At 30.5% G+C, this 14,878-nt stretch overlaps 1 protein-coding gene across 4 annotated transcripts in view; it reads right to left on the bottom strand.

Annotated features, from left to right (window-relative positions):
- The window catches only part of lt (vacuolar protein sorting-associated protein light), a 47,776-nt gene that overhangs the window by 19,127 nt on the left and 13,771 nt on the right, over positions 1–14,878 (bottom strand). For all 4 annotated transcript variants that reach the window (XM_076504819.1, XM_076504818.1, XM_076504816.1 and 1 more), the window contains 9 exons: positions 13,639–13,706; positions 11,736–11,890; positions 9,423–9,514; positions 7,147–7,279; positions 6,582–6,697; positions 5,078–5,131; positions 2,987–3,223; positions 1,866–2,041; positions 897–1,089 (listed from right to left, as the gene is read on the bottom strand). In XM_076504819.1, the coding sequence (XP_076360934.1) occupies positions 897–1,089; positions 1,866–2,041; positions 2,987–3,223; positions 5,078–5,131; positions 6,582–6,697; positions 7,147–7,279; positions 9,423–9,514; positions 11,736–11,890; positions 13,639–13,706 (1,224 nt within the window). The remainder of the gene's footprint in view (positions 1–896; positions 1,090–1,865; positions 2,042–2,986; positions 3,224–5,077; positions 5,132–6,581; positions 6,698–7,146; positions 7,280–9,422; positions 9,515–11,735; positions 11,891–13,638; positions 13,707–14,878) is intronic.

Here is a 14,878-nt window from a genome sequence, read left to right as displayed (position 1 = left end):
AAACAAATTTCAAACAGGTAAAAAAAACTCAACTTACCAGTACAAAGGTTTGTCTTGAAAGAAAGAAATGACACTATTATATTTGAAAATGGCTGGGAAACCACTTGTGAGACATTCTGAGCTTCTGACTGTTTATTCACATGTCATGGATAGAATTAAGTGTATATAAAGGATCATTTCCAAACATCAAAGGAGGTAAGACTAGGGTACTTTGTTTGATTCAGTACATTATGGAAAAGATAGGATGTTTCTATCTCATATTTTAGTTTTTATGTATCAGTAATGTTACTTCCTAATTCAAAAAAAACTATAGACTTTGTATTTTGACATCACAAACTTTTAACTTGAACCAGTGCTACATTCAACATATCATATGACATACAAAAATTGATGTTTAGGTGCGTCTTTTAGATAGTTACTTAGGAATTATGAAAATAAACAACACATAATATTAAAATTTGAAATATAATCTACAGTTTGATACCAAACTTAATGACACAAATTCATAAAATAATAGTTTAATAAAATTTTAAGTAAGTCAACAAACATGATGACATAACCTTTGAACCATGATCCATTGCATCAGAGTTAGAGAAATGCTTACACAAAATTATGGAAAAACAAGACAAACAAACAAAAAAAAGAGATATATCAGCAATTCACTGACATTTTTTCTCTAAATATATTACGTTTTGAATACCTAACATGATTTATCATCTCTTGTTTTATTTACATAAAAATGGATCACACATGCCTAGTTGGCCCCAAAATAATAACTATAAAAAAATTACAAAATAGTTCAGATACCAATTCAATTAAATTATTAGCAAATTTTCTGCCTAGTTTTTACTCACCATTAGATTATTAAAATATTGCAAATTCTTCCCAATACTTACATGATACAACAGTTGAAGCTTGTCACTTAGCTTGGAGACTACCAATGTAATTGGAACTTTATCAACGTTTTCCACAAGCAAACGTGTAGCTTCTTTTGTATCTAATTCCATTAGTTCTTCCAACTTATCATGAATTACGCTGAACAGATTATGCTCTCGGATAAGCTCAAACACCCGCTGATTGTTCCCAATCCTGCAAAAATATTAAAAAAAAATGCTTCACGCCTGAATAGGTTTTCAAGCAACTGTACAGATCCTGTACACACAACAGTTTCATTATCCAGCTGACCAAAATATTCTACAGTTGAACAGGCATGTCGTGTAAGAAATTTGTGTACACTACAGTTAGTGTAGTATTAGTATTTGGAAACCCTTATTATGTCACATACTGTTGCCTAGAGCATTTACTGATCTTTGTGTTCATGGATTTTCATCTGTTACAAAATGCTGCACTTTGCTTAACACAGTTGAGGTATGACTTGTAGCAGGTCTCTTCCTGAACAGTTCCAGTGTCTCACATTGATTCATATTATTTTGTTCTTTAATGCCATTGTGTAAAAGGGGATATCCCTGTCAAGAAAATTCTTTCTGACCTGAACACATCTGTTAATATTTTGGGCCAGAAATTATTGTTATTATCTTTGTCTATGAAATGCCAAGTAGTTATAATGTTGTTCTGATACATGCTGTTTCACTGCAACTTTGTATCAGATGTGGTTGTCAAAGTGAATTGCTGATGTGCTTATTTAATAATGTACTAAATTCTCTTTACATGATGTACCAAATCATTTTTTAGCTAATAATTTGTTTGATAATTGTAAAAAAAATATATTATCCAAACACATATTGCTGAAACACATTTTTTAAGCCATAAAAAATACAATATTTTTGATAAACTGTAACCTTCACGAAAGATGTGAAAATCAATACCAATATATCATACTCTAATTTAAAAATGCAGAAACTTACTTCAGGTAAATAACTAAAGCCTTGTCAAATTTTTTCTCATAGGTATATAGCTCTCCTAAGCTTAGTAGCAACACATTATTGTCTGGTTCAAAGGTCAGGCGATAATCAACTGCTTTTATTATTGTTGGAATGCTGTAAAGGTCACTGGGCCATTCTTGCACTAGCTTCAGAAATCCCTGGTGTGGGAAAAAACATTTATTATAAATCAATAATTACTGAAAAAGGCACATTTAAAATGTTACAAATACATCATAAAATCTTAATAACTCCTGTTACTGTGGTAAATGATCTGATCAGAAATGTTCCACATGTACAAAAAACAATAAATAAATGCACAAAGAAAGCCTGACAGGCTAGATCTTATCACAGCATACCCCATTAAAGTGTTAAATATTCAGAAATATTCAGAAAACGTCTACTGGCATCATTAGACTGTGATTAATAAAAAAATTAATACTGAATTAAATAATTGTGATAAAAGTTGAACTAGACTAGAACTGGCAACTACCAGTAATGAATAGATGGCATTTTATAAAGTGAAATTTGGCAGACAAAAAGAAAAATTTAAAGTGTTATTATTGAGTTGACCCTAATTTGAAGTCCACAAAAGACAAACTACAAAGATCACAGAAAAACAAATTGCAATTTAATTACTTTTGGCTTTTAGCATTTAAATCCATAAGACTAAACTAAATGAGATTTAAACACTGACATTATTATACTACAAAATATCCACCAGAGTCACTACAATAGTTGTATTGAAATATTTTTCTCTACATTTTACAAAAGGGGAAATTCTTATACTGGTAACTTATTTCACAACTTCATTCAATAATTTCTTCAAATGCTTTTTAGAAAAAAATTCATCTTAAACAAGTTGACTTTTATCCACACTTAAACCTTTAAGTTTATTACTTTATTTGGGTTTTGACATTGCAAAACTTAGCTCTTCATTTAATAAAATTGCAAAAATACACAAAAAGTACTTGTCACTAAGCAACCATTGTATTCTTCTTGGTAAAGTAAAATTCCTGACAATTATAAAGGATCAATGTCCTTTAAATATTTCACTTTTTTTATCTTATGCAAAAAGAAAGAGATAGTTTAATTATTTTTCTCACCTTGCAGTCATGTTCAAGAAATTCATTCAGAACCATCTCGTAGATGGCAGGATCAAGTTTCTGATCTGCTATTGGTAGGTAAGGTGCAACAGCTCGTAGCTGCTGAATCTGTGCAAACTTATAAACTTCTTCCTCCCACTGCTGTTTATTAGACCCAAGCATGGTCATGCAGAGCTTGGCTGCTTCATTGTATTTCTTTTGTTGGAGAAGATTATCCATATAGACCTGGCCCACACTCTGTAGAGAATGCAAAATGTTATTACTTAATCAGAAATGGAATATTATATATAGAGATGGCTCAGTATGTGTTATCTGTAGAAATTTTTCTATGCATAAAAGAAAACATGTTAAGCTACAATTTTTTCCACGACTGAGTCACATAAGGCCAGTATTTTAAAGCTCTGGTTCCAATAGTAGAAGCAGATGTGGATAATGGCCTATTTCCTCCTAGATTGGTCACCAATCACAACCATCAGGTAACAGTTAAGTACCCATCATACACCTGAATAGACTGGAACAATTGGGGTAAAGTGTCCTGTTCAAAGACACAACAGTATGACACAGACCAGCCTCAAACTTGCAACCATCCAATCACGAGTCTAAAGTATGAAGCCACATACCGTTATGCAAGAAGGAAGATGATTTTAAAACTTTCAGTGACTCAGCTTCAACTTGGTGTTTAATGACCATGCATTGGAGTTTACACGTGTTTATTAACTGTATCAAGATGTCTGATAATAAAAACAAAGGTGTCAAACTTATTCATTTTCAGATGACAGACTTTGTAGAATATACAAATTTGGATATTAATTAACCAGTGATACAAATGATGTTGAAACTTCATTTAATAAAATAAGAGCTGAAAAGACCAATAACAAGATTCATTTTACTGGCTTAAAGATGATTTAAACCTATAAAAAAATTTAGTTTTTGAAGCTATTTCTTCTTCAATATTTATTTTTGAAGTTCATATTTTGTAAGTTCTCATGATGTTTGACCACTTTATTGATTATATAAACAGGGAAATTTTCTAGCATTAAACTAAATTCTAAACTTCTTTAGGTTAAGTAATGTCACTCTTAAAAAAAAAAAAAAAGAGTAATCCATTGACTGCAGGCTGCTCTAAATGTGCACAAAACTTTTGCAAGGCATACGTCACATGCGTCACACATTCAACTGACAGAAGCGAACAGTACTCTGTACTGCAAATAAGCAACCATTGGATTAATTTCTTTGCTCTATTGCAATGTAAATCTTATACAAAGGTGAATGTTAGTTAATGTATTAGCAGAAAACATATTGGACATGTGTAGGCATAGGCTGGATTTGTGAGAAGTAGCAAATAAAATAGTCTGACCTACTTATCACGAGTGTCATGTGTATCCTATAACCCACACAAAAAAGTGGGAGGCAACTACCCCCCTCCCTCCCACAGTCGTTAAGTTTCTCAGAGTATTACATACAGTGGAGTTTTGTGGGACTAAATGAATATCTTAGATACATAATACTAATGTTATATTAAATAACTATTTTTCTTTAAAGTTCCATGAACTCGTTTCCTCAGCACTTTAACTTCAATTAGCTACCGTAACAGCTGCTAACTTTAACACTACCAAGTAGCTTCCCACAGGATTCAGATAAAAATTTACTGTGGAAGGGTCATTACTAGCTAGCAATGTGACTTTCTTACTTTTTGTAATGTAGTGTATATATACATAAATATAAAATGTAAATTTTCTGTAGTTTGTATTTCCACAAGAATAAAGTTTGTTTATATTTTGCAATAAGCACACCTTCATAATGGAATGAAACATAGAAACAGTACTATTAGAGCTAAAGATAGTGAATTAAATGTGAAAGCAATACACAGCCTATTAAAAGAAAACTTTGAAAATACTTTAAAAGCATTATTTGGAGGTTATGAAAATGCTACCTTTTTTATGAGAAATTAATGCAAAGAATTAAACACAGTATAAAGTAAAAATATCCAAGACTGTTTCTTCATTATGTGGGCAAACAATAAGTTTAACATGGTCTCTGAGAAAACAACATTCATAAACATGAGATATTCAACTATTACAGAAAATATACCATAAGAGAATGGCTCTTCAGATCCTTAGCAACCAGAACAGCTTGGAGAGCTTCCTAAAAAAACAAAATTGTGAACATTAAATACTCAAAAAAGAAGTTTATAGATATTTAACTCTAAAAATAAAGTAAAAGGAAAGATATTAAATAATTAAAGTAGAATCATAGATATTAACTATAGCATAACTGACATACTTTGTAATCAGATACTGGGTTGTAATGTTTTAACACAACCAAAAATTCTAGGATTGTTTCAGAAATTTCAACAGAGCTACATAAAGGCCACCTGCACCACTCCTCCTTAATTTTTTTCTAACAAACTAGAGAGAAAATAGATAGTCAATGTCACCCACCACCCCAACACTTGAGCTACTCCAATAAAGTAGTGGGATTTTACAGTCACATTCTCCACAGTTTCAAAGTGTGAAATAATTTCCAAACAGCAGGACATGAACCATGACATCTATCACACTAATCACTAAGCTCTGAGAGACACAATAACTCAGGTGCTATATGGATAACAAAAATGAATTATATTTAGTTCACTAAGTCAGTTTGATTCCAGAAGAATAAAAGTTTGAGAAGCCAAAAGAAAATAATTCATATTACACTCTGAAGTCACAGGAAAGCCTAACCTATAACAGAATGCAAGTTATCTTGACAATTGCTTGTTACTATTTTTATAAATTTTGCTTAAAAAATACTATTCGATATTTTGAAAAAGCAAACTTACTAATGAAAAAAATACCAATTTTATAATTGTACGATGACAATTTACAATTGAAATTAACTTATTAATTTAAGAATAAACTGAATCACCTACTGAATACGAATACCTGCAAATATCTTTGATTTTATTAAACCAAGATAATTATGTTCTAAAAATGCAGTAATATGGCAAAAAAAAAAGTAATCCAGTATATCTCACTCTACAAAAGCTCTACATAAAAAGTATATGTAGAAATACTAAATGGTAATTACTATCTACTGATTAAATTAAAACAGAGTTGTCAGTATGTTAGAACAGTTAGAGAAATTACAACTACAAGTCTACAACAACTGGTGTTAAAAGTCTTTATGCAACAAAAGATTCAAACATGTAAGGAAAAAAATAAAGGTGATGAAGTTTAGATGAAGTATTACCTAGTGGAACTTTTAAAATCAAAATTTAAAAATATTACAGTAAGTAATATTAAATCACGTGTTTCATGTTTTTTATCCTTTTGAAATTATATTTGTACTCTTTGCAATGTTTCTTTTGTATCACAGCAAACTTAGTTACTTAGGAGGATGGTTAACATACAATCAGAAAACAACAAAAAATCAATAGGTAATGCTGGGAAACCTATAGAAGTGCTGTAAACATATCTGAAATGCATGCATCATGGCTGCAATAGTTAGTTAAAATATTACAGAATGTTATTTTTAATTAGTCTTAAATCATGACATTAAATAAAAAAAAGGTTAAAAGATAATTAGAGTGAATTAGAGTTTAATGAATATTTACTTCAAACTGTTGATGTTCTAACAACCAGGAAATGTGATCATCTTCATCCCGAGGTTTAGCAATAATCACATCTTTTGGACTTAATATGAAGAACACACCTTCATCTGATATACTCTCTGAAAAACAAGTTACATTTATAAATTTGTTTCATGATGAAGTCAAGTAGTATAACAGACGACATTAATAAACTGAATTTTTTTTATGAAAAAAGGAACTATATTTGTATGCATGAAAATTAAAGTTGGAGAGAATATTCTAGAATGTTGCAACAGAATGTATATCTACTAATGTTTATCAGGTTAATAATCCTGCCAACAGAATGTATTTCCACTATATGTTTTTCAGGTTAATAATCCTACTAACAGGATGTATTTCTACTAATGTTTATCAGGTTTATAATACTGCCAACAGGATGTATTTCTACTAAATGTTTATCAGGTTAATAATACTGCCAACAGGATGTATTTCTACTAAATGTTTATCAGGTTAATAAACATTAACCTGCCAAAAAAATCCTGCCAACAGGAGGTATTTCTATTATAATCACAACCTCATAAATACTTACCAAGATAATAATCCTTACAGGAATATTCCTGGAATCCTCGCACTGAAAGAATGTCACTAGACATCTCATTGCTATATTCACAGTGTGGTTCAATAACACGTAGCTGGGGACGTGAACCATGCCCTGATGGAAACTGAAACAAAAAAGTTGTTACTGCAAAAATCCAGCTCTAAAAAAATTACCAAGAAGATTTTCTAAATAATTAAGATATTTTTTACACTGCTAAGAAAAAAGCTTCAATAAACTATTACAGATTATGCTAAGGGTTAATCACACTCTAATAACAACATTTTAAATCCTGTGCTGCCCTTGAAAATACCTCTTACATGATGAATGATGTCTTTAGGTTTATGCTGCCCATGGTAATACCTCTTACATTGCTGTGTCCAGTCTCATTACCATGATTCAAGATGTCTGACATCACAATTTTCATTGTAACAAACATTTGGAAAGGACAACAAAATCAATACTGGTTCATGGATCTTTAAAACACATGTAATTTGATATATAGTCAAACTTTCTTGACATCCTGGCTCAACAGTGTAGGAATTTCATCTTGTATAATTTCAGGCCAATGCATCCTTTTCGTTGTAATTGCAGTTCACCTTGGATTATTGTATTGTGAAAAGTAGGTTCTCCACTGCAAGAAAAATTTACAGTATAGGGCAAAACTTCTTTAAATTCTGTGGACCAAATTAAAAAAAGACTCATTTCTTTAAAGTAAATTACCCTTTTCTTGTTGATAAATTACACGTTCAAGCTCTGATCCATACATTTTCAAGCAGTTTGGCTTTCTCTCAATAATGTGTTGAATACACTGAAAGTCTATGCTTTTTTGCAAAGCAAGATATTTGTGAATTACTTGTAAATTGTTAATTGCAACTTGTTAGAAATTATTTTTCTGGAAGACAACTCAGCAAACATTGTCAATGGTAACAGAAGTCCTGCTGTGATGTTTTCCTGGTCTCACCCTTGTATGTGTGGTTTTACCCCACAAATATATCTTCCTTGAAACTCTGTGACATAAAGTCTAGCCATGAGTTAACTTTTACTGGTCAGAAAACTGATGTGAACCAAATAAATAGGAAACAAGCATCACCTCGGCATCACAGTTTGAGTCTGTGGCCAAATGGTGATGCATCACCACATGTGCAGTGTTCTTATAAAATCTTATTAACCCTAAAAAGATCATACATTATCACAGAATCCCAGAAAAATTATATTTATATACTTGAAAATAACAGTACTTTTGCAAAGGGAAAATCTTCTAAGAATTTTGTGGAAGAATTAAAGTTGGGAGAAATAATTATTCTGTGGCAAAACGCTACTTTAAATTACAAAGTGGTTTATTTTGAATTTCAAGCAAAACTATATAAGCCTTTAGCTGTCACTAATTTAGAAGTAAAAGACTAAAGGGAAGGCAAATAGTTATCACCACCAACTCTTGGGCTACTCTTTTACCAATCAGTAGTTGGATTGATTATCACATTATAATGCCCCATGGTTGAAAGAGCACGCATGTTTGGGGGGACAGGGATATGAACCTGCAATCCTCAAATTGCAAGTGCTCCAACCACCTGGTCATGCCAAACCTAATAGACAATAAGCAGATTTTCAAATTTTATTTTCACTGTAATAGAAATAATTATGGAAATACATTAGCGATAGGCATACATGAGTCACTAACAAGGAGGCACTATAACTATATAGACTATTTATCACTATTAAAATAAATATTATGAAAAATATAAAATTTGTAGAATTAACCAACAGCCAGTTACAGTCAAAACTGTCATAATGTGTTAACAGTCTTCATTTCCACACAATAAAAGCAAATCATTCTAATAATTTTAATTTTTTTACCAATTTGATTATTTCCAGTATTGTATATCTTCTTATACAACTGTTAAAATTCATTAAAACTTCCTTTCAAAACTGTAAAGTTTATTCAATGTTTAATTGAAAATTTTTTACAACTAAGCTTACTAAATGATCTTTACCTGTACATCCATTTTCAAACACTGTTAATTTCACAAAAAGATTTTATATATATATATTTTTAACACTGTTAAATTCACAATTTTTTTATCTTTTTTAATGCTGCTGAGTTCACAAAATGACTTTTAAAATATATTTTTAACACTTTTAAGTTCACAACAAGATTTTATATCTTTTTTTAAACACTGTTAAGTTCACCAAAACATTTTCATATCTTGTTTTCAATACTATAAGAGTTCACAAAATTTTTTATAACAAATTATTACACAAATCTTTACCTGAATGTCATCTTTTAGTACTGACAAAACCACCAAATTTTCCTCCAAGGCAGCAATTCCACAAATGTAAAAGTCAGTTGAGAAAAGAGACACTGGAAAACACAACAGAGATGTTAACACTAATTGCAGCAACTGTTCACCAGAATCACAAGGCATCATATAATAGAGTTCACATGTAACTTGGACACTGCCATTCAATACATTGCAGAAGATAAACTAATAATGATTGTCAAATTAAAAATACTTCTAAAATTTAAGCTATTTTTAGATTTTATCATTGTTATTTTTTGCAAAGCTACACAATGTATTATCTATGCTTTATTAATTACAGAAAAACTAAACCCAAAATTTTAGTACATGTCAGTAACCTTACTGCTGACCTACCAGAGATTCCTAATTTTTATAAATGTTATTAAACACTGTTTGTACTTCAACTACAGTTTTCATCAAACTCTAGTATATTAATGTTGTTACTGTTACAATATAATAAATGGTTCCAAAGACAACATATTAATTCCAGTCCAAGTATTTAACTACACACAATAAGAAAATCATATTTAATATATCATTTATTACAATCAGAACCTTCTATGCCTTATACATATCTCTGCTGTGCATAACGATTCACACGTAATACTCTACTATTATATTTGTTACAAAGATTTTCCGTTTCTATCTACTCAACTGTCAGTTCTGGAAGTGGTCTTATGTTATTGAAGAGCACTGTAATTTTATGTTTTAAAAATACACAAACAAGATTAAAACCTTAAGCTAAAATATATTTGTATCTCAGAATGGCTGGTATGGGTATTAACACTTTTATTGATAAGAAGAGAACAACGTTTCAACCTTCCTAGGTCATCTTCAGGTTAAGAGAGAGAGAGTTTGAATGTGACCATTGATGTACACATCTTAGGGACGAGAGTATAAACAGGTATGGGATTGTAGAGGACATTGCAAGTGGATGTTAGGTTATTAATTAGTATAGGTATAAAGGTGTTCCTTTATATTGGTTTAATTTTGGTTTTAGTTGCTGTATAAGTAGGGTTTCTTTCATTTTGTGTTTGTTTATATTTCTTTCCCTACTTAATATCTGGGTGTTTTCTATGGTTATGTTGTGTTTATTTGATTTGCAGTGTTCAAAAACGTGTAAAGGTGATTTTGTGCTTTTTAAGTCTAGTTTCCATTTTTCTACTTGTTTCTCCAATATAGAAGTCATGGCAGTTATAACATTGTATTTTATAAATTATGTTGGTGTTGTGTTTGTCAGTGCAGTTTTTACATAGTATGAACTTTAGTTTTGTAACTGGATTTTGAATAAATTTGGTGTTTACTGGAATGTCATGTTTTAAGCTTTTTTCCAAATGATGGTTATTTTTTTTGCTGATGTCAAGAACATATGGTATGCAGCAGTATAAGGTTCTGTAGCTTGTTGTATCTTGGGATTTATTGTTGTTGGTCTAGGTGTGTGCTTATAATGTTTTCCATGGTTTTTTGAGGGAATTTGTTGATACTGATTAAGTGTTGTTTTTATTTTGTTGATTTCATCATTAATTTTATCGGATGAACATAGTTTTGTGGCTGTGTTTATTTTGTTTCTTGATACATTGAGTTTTTGTTTTGTTTCATGTGCTGAGTCCCATGGAATGTATTATCCAGTATCTGTGGATTTCTGTTAAAAATTATGTATCAGTTCTTGTGATCCTGAGGTAAGAAATACTATATGATTAGTTTTTCCTTGTTCACAGGTGAACTTAATGTTGTGGTGTATAGAGTTAATGCGATTGAAAAAAAATTAAGCGTGTGTTCTGTACATGCAAATCCATCAATTGTGTCATCAACATACCTGTACCAGTATAGTGGTGGGTGTAAGGCTGAATTGATTGCTTGTGATTCAATCTGTGTCATGAAAATGTTGGCGAGAACTGGTGACATGAGAATCCCCATACTTAGGCTATTTATTTGTAGGTAGTTTTGGTCATTGAACATAAAGTTAGTTTTGGTGGTAGTGAATTCTTTAAGGGTTGCTATTTGGTTGCTTGAGGCATGTATCAAAATATACTTATTCAACATTCAAAAATTTTAATCATGTCAACAGTATTAAATAAAATGTCTTTGAAAATGTTCAATGTGGGTTTTAAGTTTAATGTAACAGATGAGGACATATTACTTAAAAATAGAATGTTCTAAAATATGTTTGAAAATTCATTTGATATACTGAATGCAATTCTGCTGAATCCACATACATGATGCATTCAGTATTGTTATAATGTGGTTATTCAGTTTAAATGATATTTCAAATGTTTAACTAACCAATTTGCACATAATGACATGGAAGGTCCTTTGACACAGGCTCAGCTGGAGAACGTTTTTGAACAACACAGACCTTTATTCTGTCTGCCCATCCAATTAGAAGTGTCTTTTCATCCTTCCAAAACATATTACATCGATACAGTTCAGGACGCAGCCTATCAAAAGAAAAATGTAAATTAACAAAATGCCAATGTTGTTTAACAAAATAATATTTACTCAGGATGATTTGAATAAGTTGGTTGGCATTTTATGGTGCAAAATAGCTAGGCTATCTGTGCCAAACAACCAGTAAAAACATTAAAAATAAAGTAAAACTATTAAAATTTGTAAATAGGAATCATGTTAAAACAAAATAAATTCAAAATTTTTAATTAAAAAATTAAATACCATTAGAAGGCCAAGGGCCCTAGATCTAAACTGATGATGTTGGACTGACTCACACTATAAGTCAAGAGTGGAAGATGACATTCATGTGGAGAATACACATACATCTGTTGCACATTTTGCATATTGCACTTGCAAATCCTCTAGAACCTCTGAAATATGTACCTACAGTTTCTGTCAGCATCCCAGTAAACTGTGCCCAATATTGATTCTCCTTTACCATAAACTGTTGCCAAGTCAGCAGAGTAAGATAAAATGGACAGTTGATAACTGTAACATGAAATATGTAACGCTACGTTGAACGTTAATTCCATAAAAGATCATGGCATTTCACACTTTGACCTTGCAGTTGTACATGGAAACTTAAATTTAACAAATTCTAAAATGCACTAATGATCTTAAAAAATTCTTAGAAAATAAATTCTTTGAAAATGTTTTTCTAAAATATATGTTGTGAAAAAAACATTCTTAATATTTCCATGTGTAATTTTATCATTTTGCAGTTGTGTTTAACTTGAAATTTTCAAATTTGATTTATTATTTTGTTTTCCAACATATTTTGTTGATCATTTAGTTGTATGTATCATGAATCTTGATTTTTTAAAAAAAGGTTTTCAGAACTTGGTTCTTTCATTAAACATAGCTCTAAAACAATGGTTGTTTTGTCCTTGTAGTTTTGTCAGCATACTTTACATGTCAAAAATATGGCACAAGTACTATGCAAAACATTTATCAATTAAAGATCTCATCTTTCGAAGAAGATTCACACATTCTTGTAAGAGTTAACACATGAAGAGAATCCACAACACACAACTTTCTTTGAACACTGTGTTACTGATGTTACTGATGTAAGAGTTAACACATGAAGAGAATCCATAACACACAACTTCTCTTGAACACTGTGTTACTGATGACATTTACTTACCTAAACACAATGGTTCTTGATCTTAAACTTTAGTTATGTGTACATGTACAAATCAGCATGTTAATTATAAATATCTTTCTTTGTTGTTTGGGCATGAATGATGTTCCTCCCTAAACAATAGGGTAAAACCCCATCACAATTTCGGAATGAGCAATTTGTGCTATTACATCAGTCTATAAAATTTTTGCATTTTCGGCAAAAACTGAATACATGAAGTCTAGATGTTGGGAATTTGAAAAAAAGGGAACATTAATTATGTCACTACCATTCTACACATACATATATCATGAAACATCTTAAAATATGAGACATACTGTGTAATATAAATTATATTAGACACAAACTGAAACTGTTTTTATACAATCCAAAAAACAGCTGTAAGGTTAAAAGTGTTAGGAACTTAAAAGACTTTTGTTTATACATGTAGTTGTTAATTCTTTTTGTGACACCTCTGTTAATTTCTTGAATGTTATTAATATTAGTAATTAAGCTAAACAGTACTTTCAGCCATAAAAGTGCGTATTCTATACTATAAGATAAATTTCTGGCTTACACGTGTACAAAATTTTCTCAACAACTACAGGTTATACTCACTCTGAATCATGGTCTCTTCTGATCAAGGAAATAGTCACTTTGGAATCAATGTCAAACACTCTAATGCTCTAGAACCCAGAAAAACGAGTTAGAGTTAGAAATACCACCCTAGAGAACACACACTACAGTAAGACCTTATCTTACAACAAGGAAGGTTGAAGTTGAGAATGTAACTTACAGTAATAATGTATCTCACAATCAGGAAGCTCAGACAAGAGAATTTACATTATAATAGGAATGTATGTTAAAGTCAGAAAGTATAGATGTGAGAGTATATAATCTGTGAGAACACATAATTAAGAAATTTCACATTTAAAAGAAACGTATTACTGTCAGGACATGTAGGCTTATTATACACATAACTATCAACCAACTTAAGATGTACCTAAGATAGCATGTTTACAAATGTATTCACATGTATTTCAATGAAATAAAAGTATTTTTATAAATATAAAATTGTAATCCATTTACTGCACATAAACTATAAAACGTGATACTACCACACACTACATTATTTTTTAAACAATAAAATTTTTCAATAGCAAGTAGTAGATAAATTAAAATCAGAAGTACATACAACATAGTCTCTATATTTGCTTTGATTAAATAGCTACTGTATTGACACAAACACTACTATAATCAACAATGATAATCATCTCATGTTTCTGTTTAGAATTTCTTCAAGAGTAGCAAGTTTCATTTACTTTAATTTTAAATTACTCTATATAACAAAATGTGCCATGTTAGAAACATAAAAAAATTCCTTAACAGATAATACTTTAAATCTAACTTTGATTCCATAACTCAAAACATACCACATTATCAGCACATAAAAATGATTCCCTTACACATATTTTAAATCTAATGTTGATTCCATAACTCAAATCTTACCACATTATCAGAACACAAAACAAATTCCCTAACAGATAATATTTCAAATCTAACTATTTCATGACTCAAAACTTACCACATTATCAGCACATAAAAATGATTCCCTTACACATATTTTAAATCTAACTGATTCTATAACTCAAATCTTACCACATTATCAGAACACAAAACAAATTCCCTAACAGATAATATTTCAAATCATGACTCAAAACTTACCACAGAAATCAAAAAGTGTATTGTCAATATTTCAACACTGAGTTTGATTCCCTAACTTTAAAAGTTACTTAATACAATACTGGCATGGGAAATAAAATACATAATACTTCAACTCTAAACTTTGTTCCCAAAA

This window comes from Tachypleus tridentatus, chromosome 6, assembly GCF_004210375.1.
Source record: "Tachypleus tridentatus isolate NWPU-2018 chromosome 6, ASM421037v1, whole genome shotgun sequence".
Classification (NCBI taxonomy): domain Eukaryota; kingdom Metazoa; phylum Arthropoda; class Merostomata; order Xiphosura; family Limulidae; genus Tachypleus; species Tachypleus tridentatus.
Note: the sequence above shows the minus strand (reverse complement) of the source record. Positions and strands in the feature narration are given on the sequence as shown.